The 10024-nt window shown below is 16.8% G+C and overlaps 3 protein-coding genes across 3 annotated transcripts; 2 read left to right on the plus strand and 1 right to left on the minus strand.

Moving 5' to 3' along the window:
• Positions 1 to 910: 910 nt before the first annotated feature.
• PADL01_1474400 (conserved Plasmodium membrane protein, unknown function) lies at positions 911 to 2640 on the plus strand (the record flags this gene model as incomplete). The annotated part of the gene is made up of 5 exons (XM_028685057.1): positions 911 to 1345; positions 1492 to 1626; positions 1765 to 1915; positions 2066 to 2454; positions 2566 to 2640. The coding sequence occupies 5 exons, from the start codon at positions 911 to 913 to the stop codon at positions 2638 to 2640; spliced, it is 1185 nt and encodes a 394-aa protein (XP_028541074.1).
• A 478-nt stretch (positions 2641 to 3118) lies between these two features.
• Positions 3119 to 5692, minus strand: PADL01_1474500 (protein kinase, putative; the record flags this gene model as incomplete). Its single annotated transcript, XM_028685059.1, has 3 exons — positions 3119 to 3197; positions 3308 to 3403; positions 3624 to 5692. The coding sequence occupies 3 exons, from the start codon at positions 5690 to 5692 to the stop codon at positions 3119 to 3121; spliced, it is 2244 nt and encodes a 747-aa protein (XP_028541075.1).
• A 1575-nt stretch (positions 5693 to 7267) lies between these two features.
• On the plus strand, positions 7268 to 8380 carry PADL01_1474600 (proteasome subunit alpha type-1, putative; the record flags this gene model as incomplete). The annotated part of the gene is made up of 3 exons (XM_028685060.1): positions 7268 to 7316; positions 7443 to 7525; positions 7730 to 8380. The coding sequence occupies 3 exons, from the start codon at positions 7268 to 7270 to the stop codon at positions 8378 to 8380; spliced, it is 783 nt and encodes a 260-aa protein (XP_028541076.1).
• Positions 8381 to 10024: the final 1644 nt, after the last annotated feature.

Here is a 10024-nt window from a genome sequence, read left to right on the forward strand (position 1 = left end):
ATATATAATTATATACTTAAAAATTAAAAACAATATTTTATATATATTATAATCCTCAAATGAACATAGAAATAATAAAAATAATTATGAATTAAATTGACGAAAATATGATATAGTGCAAAATTTTCATTTCTCTATTATATTATTATTTATTTTTTTTTTTTTTCTTATTAAATATTAAATATATATTATATAAATATGATGAGATATATATACATCCTTTTTCATCATCCATAGATATTAATAACCGAAATATATAAAAAAAGAAGAAAGAAATATTTACAAGGCAAAAAGTATTTTTATAATATATTTATTATTAAGAATTATTTGCTTTAAGTATATATATATATATATATAAATAATATATGTTAAATATATATAAATTTATATTATCATTTTGCTTCTTCTTTTTTTTTTTTTTTTTTTTCTTTTTTTTTTGTATTTCTGTATTTCTTTCCTTGAATATTTAGTAGAAGAAAGAAAAAGGAAAAATTTGAAGCTACTTATAAATATATAAATTAATACATATATATATATATATATATATATATATATAATCATATATGTAAAAGGGAAAACAAAAGTTTAATTAAATATTTGATAATGTTATTTTAAATATACTTGAAAAGAAAAAGAAAAAAGGACAATAAATTATATAAAATATTCATCGTAAATTATATGTGATAACAAAAAAAAAAAAAAAAAAAAGAAGATATATAATATTTTATGACATATATATGTGTATAAGAGTAATATATATATATATATATATATATATATATATATATATATTTATTTTTTTTAAAGTCATAATTGAAGATATTAAAAATATATATATATATTCATTACATGTAAATTTTTTTTTTTTTTTTTTTTTTTTTATACATGTATATACATAGAAAATATAAAAATGGATTCATATGAAGCTAAGAAGAAGGAGCTATATTTAAAGAGGAAAGACATAAATTTATATTACCATCCTATAAAGACAATAAGATTATTTTTCTTACAACTTCGAAATATAATTGTACAAACATATCAAAAAAACAAGAAATACAATAAAATATTAATCTTGGCATTATTAATAATATTAATTTTATTTAAAATAAGATATAAATATGAACATTTAGATAACTTTATAATATATATTGAAGTAACAGTGTGGTGGTTATCTTTAGGTATATTAAGTAGTATAGGATTAGGATGCGGTATGCATTCAGGAGTATTGTTTTTATTCCCCCATATATATTCAATATGTTCAACATCAGAGTATTGTAATTCTCTCAATTTTGATTCAAGAGTAAATATGTGGAGTTCTGTTCTTACATCTGGAAATTATTTCGAAGTAATATATAAAAAAAAAAAAAAAAAAAATATTTAAATTGTTATACGATTGTAATATATATATATATATGTGTATATATATTTGTGCTTATTATTTATCCTTATAATTATTTACCTTTTAATGTTTTACTTTCTACCATTTTATAGTGTTTAGGAACAAATGATGAAGACATAACATTTTCAAGATTATTTTTTAAAATATATCCATATTGCCTTATATGGGGAATTGGAACAGCCTTGGGAGAATTACCACCATATCTAACATCCTATTATGCAGCAAAAGTATGAAAAGAAAATTAAAAAAAAAAAAAAAAAAAAGGAAGAAGAAATAAAAATGTGTATAATATTATTTTATAAATATATAAAAATAAATACATCAATATATTATAATATTTATCTTTATTATTTTTTAATTTGTAGTCCAAGCTGAGTGATGAAGAATTTGAAGAATTTCAAAAGGATATTAAAGAGGGAAAAAAAAACATTATTACAGCAATGAAAATATGGATGTTGGATTTTATTAAGAAATATGGTTCCATTTCTGTTTTTCTTTTATCATGCTGGCCAAATGGTTAAAAAATAGAAAGAAACAACAATATGAAGAAAATATAATATTAATATTAATATTGTATGAATATGTATTATATATGTATGGTATTATTTAATTTTTATATTTATGTCTCTATATATTATATTATTTTATTTTTTCCCTTTTTTGTAGTCATGTTTGATTTATGTGGAATTTGTTGTGGGCACTTTTTAATGCCTTTTCAAAATTTTTTCATTCCACTAGTTTTAGGAAAAGCTATAGTTAAAACTATAATTCAGAGCTTTTTCCTCATTTTTGTTTTTTCAAATAATTACAAAGAAATGCAATTAAAAATTATACAGAAATGCTTATCCATTTTACCTCTTCATTTACTTTCCGAAAATTTAAGTGATGAATCATTTCTTGAAAATTATATTGACGAAAAAATATCCATATTAAAACATGGAAGAAAAAGTAGTTCAAAATTGAATTTTATGTTTTTATTCAATATATTTTTTTGTGTACTTCTCATCGTCTTTTTTATATCATGCATAAATCAAATAGCTCAAAAGTATCAAAAGGTAAGCCTCAAATGTTAAAAAAAAATGCATATTTATATTTATAAATATAAAAATATATATATATATATATATATATATATATACATTTATTTATATTTTATTTATTTGTAGAACGTTGATGAAGAAGAATTAGAGGGTTTGTTGAAATCCAAGAACGAAATGACACCAAGAAAAATAAAAAAATAAAATTTTAACATATCCTGTATTTTTTTTTTTTTTTTAAAGTGTATTTATATGTTTTTTCTTTTTTATCAAATGATTATAAATAATTATATGTATTAAAATTACACAAAAAAAAAAAATATATATAAATAAAAAAATGAAAAAAATAAGAAAATAAAAAAAAATAAAAAAAATTTCATGTACTTTTCTAATTTTAAAGAGAAGAATCATTTGTATAAATAATTAATTTTGAAGAATAAAATAAATTAGCACATATATATATATATATATATATATATATATATATATAAAGTATTATAGAATATGTTAAATATATTATTAAAAAATCTTTATGTAATATTTACATTTTATTTTTTCATGTCTTTAATTTTTTTTACAACATAACTTTTTCTTTTTTTTTTTTTTTTTTGATATATTTTATTTATTTAATTATTTATTAATTATTTATTTCATATATATATATATTTTTTATATTGTATATTCACTTATTTACAAACCATTTATGTCTAATTATTTTTTTGAATTGTATTCTTTCATCTTGGTTTTTCTTTAATAGCTTTCTATAAATATGTAGAAAAAAACAAAAAGAAAAAACAATTTTTTTTTTTTTTTTTTTTTAAAATAAACAATGAATTAATTAAATTAATTGTATTATTATTTTTATTTATACCTGAGTAAATTTCTTAAATCCTTATTTATTTTTCTATATTTTGGAAATTTTAGCCTCTTTTGCATATTTTGAAAAATTTCAAATATATCCTTACCACTATAAAAAAAAAAAAAAAAAGAAGGAAAATAAACATTATAAAATATGAAAATGTGAATAAAGTATAGTATGACATAAAATAATATATATATCTTAATAATTTTATAAGTGTAAGTAGGATGTTCTTAATTCTAACAAATAAATAAAAAATGAACAAAATTTTATGATAATTTAATATATATATATATATATATATATATTTATTCATTTAATTATATACTAGTATGGTGATTTTCCATATACAAATGTATACAAAACTGATCCAAAATTATATGATAACTTTTTATAATAATTTATGTCCTTATTTGTAACATTAAATAAAGCTTCATAGGGACTAAATATATTAGTACCTGGATTATTACAATTTTGAGAAATAAAAGAGCATGTGTCAAAATCAATTAATTTAAAAAAATCTTTATTCATATTAAATTCATTCTCATTATTGTTATTATTATATAATTTTTTATTTATATCATGTTCTATTTTGTTTTGTATTTGTATTTGACTATGATGTTTTTTTACTTTTTGGTTTTGATATTGCTTTAAGCCTAATATATTATTAGAATTAAATTTTTTATTCAAATATTTGTTTATAAAATATAAATCCAAATAAATTAAAAAAGAATCTACATTTTGTTTTTTCAAATCTTCTTTATTTAAGTATATCCAATAAAATTTTAAAAATCTAATATACTTTTTTGGTGTACATTTAAAAATAGACATATTTCTTATTTTGTTTATTTGGTAATTATTATGCATATTATGTGTTGTTATATATTCCCTTTGAATATTATACATATGTTGCACCTCATTTTTTTTATCATTATTATAATTACTCTTTTGTTCATCCAACTTATTTTGATCTGAATTTTGATGGGATATATTTTTATTTTTTTTAACAAACATTTGAATATGTACAGTGGAATCGTATGATGAAAAAAAACATATATTTCTTAAATTATTTTTCATAAAGAATATTGTCTTGAAGTTTCCATCATATTCAAGACATTTATTTAACTTGACATTATAAATATATTTTATTTTATTCTTTTTAATACTCTCTAAATCAATTTTGTAATAAGGATAAAAATGAACTTTTGTATTTTTTTTTTTTTTTAACTTTTGTTCATTTTCTTTATCTTCTTCTTTTTTCCTTCTTCCAAAAATATTTTTGTTGTATAAATTAATTATGTCATTATTGTTATCATTTCTAGCTCTCTTTTTCGATATATTTGTTAAATTTTTTTGAATATTATATTCAACATCAACAATTTCAATATTGCTTTTTTTGGTAATTTCTTTCTGTTTTGTATTTTTAATTTTTCTTTTATTTTTGACCTGAACAGTGCAGGTAATAATTTCATGAAGAATTTTTTTGTTTAAAAGTATATTATCAGGTTTTAAATCATGGTAAGCAGCATTTTTTTTTAGTAGAGAAATTAAGGTTTTATATATGTGTAAAAATAATTCTTTGATAAAATTTTCAGAATATAATTGTATTTGCAGAAATTTATTTTTGTTATTTTTTTCTAATATATATATTTTTTTGTTATTTTCTTTTTTATAAATAGAATAGAATCCAACTTTTTTTTTAAAATACATGGACTGATATTTAATATATTGCAAGAATATACATATGATTTTTTTTTTATTATCCCAAAATATTTTTTCAATATGAACAATATTTTTATTTTTCAAGTAAATTAAAAAGAAGATTTCGTTTAAAATTTTATAAAAATAGTTGGTCATAAATACTTGATCATTTATGTAATATGGACAGTTGTATTTTAAACATGGGATTAAATAAAAAAGTTTCATACAATATTTTTTGTTGTTAAAAATATTTTTACAATAATAAATGTTACCAAATTGTGTGTTATGTATACATTTGATTATAAGAAATTCGTTTATAAAATATGACGTACATTTTTTTTTAATTTTATATAAATTTTTTATAATATTATGTCCATTCTTATTAAATATAACTTTATTTTTATTATATTGTTTTAATAAGAGGCTGTGAATAATGTTGTACTTTATGTCGTAATATATTTTTAAATTATTATTAATTTTTAATATATTTAAAAGAAACTTTTCATTAAAATTATTAATTAAGTTTGTGTTTATTTTAATTTGTTCTTTTGGACATTTTTCTATTTCATATTTATAATATGTACAATTTGAAAGAATGCCTGATTGTATATATTCTTTTAATTTCTCGTGTAAAATATTTAAAAAAGTATCTTGTATATCTTTTTTATCAAATTGATTATTAAAAAAATAATCCATATCTTTTTAAGTTGTATAATTAAAATGAGGCGAAATTACAACACCATGGAATATTTATATGTGTCAATAAATATATGAATGTATGTATGTATGTATGTATATAATACAAAAAAATGTTGAATAACAAATGAAAAAAAATACAGTCAATCGGATAATTCTACTTAACAGAAAAATAAGATGACATAAATATATATATATATATATATATATATATTTATGATATTTATATGTATGTATTTTTTTGTATCCGTTTAAATAATTATGAGTAAACAATTTGATATTGTACATAAATAAATAAAAATATAAAATAAAGTAAAAATAAGAAAATTATACAGATAAGAATATTTTACAATAATAAAACAATATATTAATTTAGGGAAGTGCATTAAGTTTATAGAATAAAATGGTGGAAGAATAATAAAGTAGAAATTTCGCGATCCATCTTTTATGATTATATAAGAAAAAAAAGATTTCTCATTAAATATGTTGAGAAAATAAAAAAAGTAAAAAAAGAAGGTAAAATATACCATAATATTATATATAAGATGTATATAATTGTTATACTAAATAAATATATATATATAAGGAACATATAAATATAAATATAAATATATATATATTTATATATATATATTATATTTATAATTATAATACATAATATTTTTTTTTTATATATTATAATAATGATAAGGACATTTTACATTTTAGTATATATTTGCCTATAAGAGAATATATTTATGCTGCTATTTTGTTAATTATAAATATACATATTATATTAATATATATTATATATATATATACATATATATATATTGAAATATATATACTTAATGAATATACATACGCACAATATTATAATATATTATAATATTATATTATATATATATTATAATATATATGTATATTTTTCAGTTTAAAAGAAAAAAAATAAATAAAATAATTAATTTGAAAAAAATAAGAGAATACATTTAAATAAATTTTAAGTAAAATTTACGCACAGTATTATAAGATCATAATATTCAATTAAGTAATATTTAGAGAATATTTTTTTTTTTTTTTTTTTTTTCTTTCTTTCTTTATTTTATTATATATTTTTATTTCATAATGAAAATATTATTATAATATTTTTCAAGGTAGAGCATATTATTAAAATTGCAATTTTATACATTAAGGATTTATTAAATGTATAAATATACATCTAAATATATATTTATATATATTTTTAATTTTTAATTAATTTTTTGCTCTCTTTTTTTTTATTTTGATTTGTTAATTTTTTTACATTTTGTATAGGAAAAATTGTAATATAAAATTTTCTTTGAGAAATATATACCTAAAATTTTAATATTACACAAAAAAATAAAAATATATAATAATAAAATTTGAAAAAAAAAAAAAAAAATTACGAAGAAATAAAGAGATATACACAAACGCAAACTAAACCTTAAACAGTGAAAAATAAAAATAATTATTTGAATATATATATATATATATTATATAAGGATAATATAAAGTTTTTGTTGTAATATTTATTTTAATATTTATATAACAATTAAAAGATAAAAGAAAAAAAAAATGTATCGAAATTTATATGATACAGACAATATAATTTACTCCCCAGAAGGTAAAAAAGAAAAGTTATAATATATATATATATATATATATATATATATATATATATATGTGTGTATTAATTAATGAAAGCAAATATTATATGAAAATATTTTTTTATCCGATTTGATATTTGTAGGAAGATTGTATCAAGTAGAATATGCAAGTGAAGCAATAAAACAAGGAACATGTGCAGTAGCTATAAAGTCAAAAGATTATGTGGTAAGTTATTATATGAAAATATGTAAAAATATTAATATAATTTGTTTTTTTTTTGTTAATGACATATTTGATATGAAAGAAAATTTGAAAAGGAATTATATATAATAGAACAGAAATATATACATATGTATATATATATATATATATATATATTTATTTTTATTTTTACATTTGTATATATGAATAACCATTTTTTATACCTAGGTTGTGAGTGGATTGAAGAAATGCTTAAGTAAATTATCTTTTCCTCAAGATAAGATATTTAAAATTGATGATTATATTGGTATTAGTATGAGTGGAATTACTTCTGATGCTAAGGTTTTAACAAAATTTATGCAAAATGAATGTTTATCTCATAAATTGTTATATAATGAGGATATAAATATTGAAACCTTAGTAAGAAGTGTAGCAGATAAATATCAGAAGAATACACAAAAGAGTAGTAAGAGAGCATTTGGAGTAGGGTTAATGATAGTTGCTTATCATAATGAACCATGTATATTTGAAACAAGACCAAATGGATCTTATTTTGAATATAATGCTTTAGCATTTGGTGCAAGATCTCATGCTTCAAAAACTTATTTAGAAAAAAATCTTAATTTATTTGAAGATAGTTCTTTAGAAGAATTAATATTACATTGTTTAAAAGCATTAAAATGTTCTCTTTCAAGTGAATCTGAATTAACAATGTTTAATACAGCTTTGGCTGTTGTAGGTAAAAATCATCCATGGCAAGAATTTTCTCCTGTACAATTAGAGGAGTATATATCAAAAGTTAAAACGGACGCTGAACAGGAAGCAGTTCAAGAAAATGAAGGAAATGAAGACAATGTGCAAAATGAAACAAACGAATAAAATAAATCACGCAATTGGAATTTTTTATAAACATAAAATATATATATATATATATATATATATATTTATATATATATATATATATATGTATATTTATTTAATACTTTTTCTTAGAAAAAAGAAAGAAATCAAAGTGAAATATTAAATATTTTAAATGGTTTTTATTTAATTTTTTTGCTTTTTTTTTTTTTTTTTCTTTTTTTTTTTTATTAAAACAATATTCTCCTTTTTTTTTTCACATTAAATGAATAAAATAAGAAAATATTATTATTCATGAAAAACTACTTTATCTTAAAGATGTCTTTGATTTTTTTTTTTTTTTTTCTTTTCTTATTTATTACGGAAAAAAATATAAAGTATATATATTATAAGATACTATAAAAGAAAATGAGTATTATATAGAGGATTAACAATGTACACATAATATATATAACTCTTAAAATTATTATAATTCAGGCTGTAAAATATAATATATATATATTATTTATATTACATATTTATACTTATTTAAAATATATGGAGATCTTATTCTTTTATAACATACTCACAGAAGCAAAGAAAAAAAAAAAAAAAAAAAAAAAAAAAAAGAACAGTGTGTTTATGCACATATTATTATTTTCATTACTCTAATATGCATATTATTTTTATTTATTTTTTTTTTTTTTTGTTGTAGCTACATTGTATTTTTTGCATATAGAGCTATATACATTACATAAATATATAATACGCTGTTCTTATTTATGCTTGGAAAAATTCATTATTTATTAAATATTTAAAAATAAATATATAATTTATTATAATTATTATTTTTATATTTAATTATATCGTTTATTAAAAGTATAAAAAAGATTTAAAAAATTTCAAGCATTTAATATACTGATTGGTAATAAGAAGAAACTAATATATTAAATAATATTATAAAACATCATATTGATAATTTTACTTTTTGTATAAAAATTTATTATAATTAACTTTTAAAATTTAAAATTTTTCCATATCATCTTAAGAAACTGGATTAAAAAAAAAAAAAAAAAATTATATTTTATACCTTAGTAATTTTTAAGTTACTATATATATATATATATATATATATACAAATGTATTAATACAAAACTTATACATATATTCATATAATTGTATAAATTATTATTATAATGTATAATAAAGAGATGCTCTTTTTACATTATGTGTATATAAAAATAAGAATTTGAAATATATATCATTTGATGTGTATATTTTTCTTTCAAGTTTTATGTAGTATGCATATAAATATATATATATATATTTTCATATATAATAAATGAATGTTATTTATGTATATATTTGTGAAGAATTTCATTTCTCATATAATACATTTATAAGTGTACACATTATATAAATCCCTATATCTGTATACATTTTTTATATGAATACACATATGATTTTATTACTTTTTTTTTTTTTTTTTTTTTTTTTATAACCATATTTTAGATATAACAAAAAAGTAAAAAAAAAATATATAAATATATTACATAATCTGTAAATATAAAATATTATATATATATATATATATATATATATATAATATTATATTTAGCTTTTTTTTATTTGGTGTGCCTTGCTCATTAAGTGTATGATGAATATATTACTGTCTTATAATATATT

Source organism: Plasmodium sp. gorilla clade G2 (assembly GCF_900097015.1).
Source record: "Plasmodium sp. gorilla clade G2 genome assembly, chromosome: 14".
In the NCBI taxonomy this organism is placed as follows: domain Eukaryota; phylum Apicomplexa; class Aconoidasida; order Haemosporida; family Plasmodiidae; genus Plasmodium; species Plasmodium adleri (nom. inval.).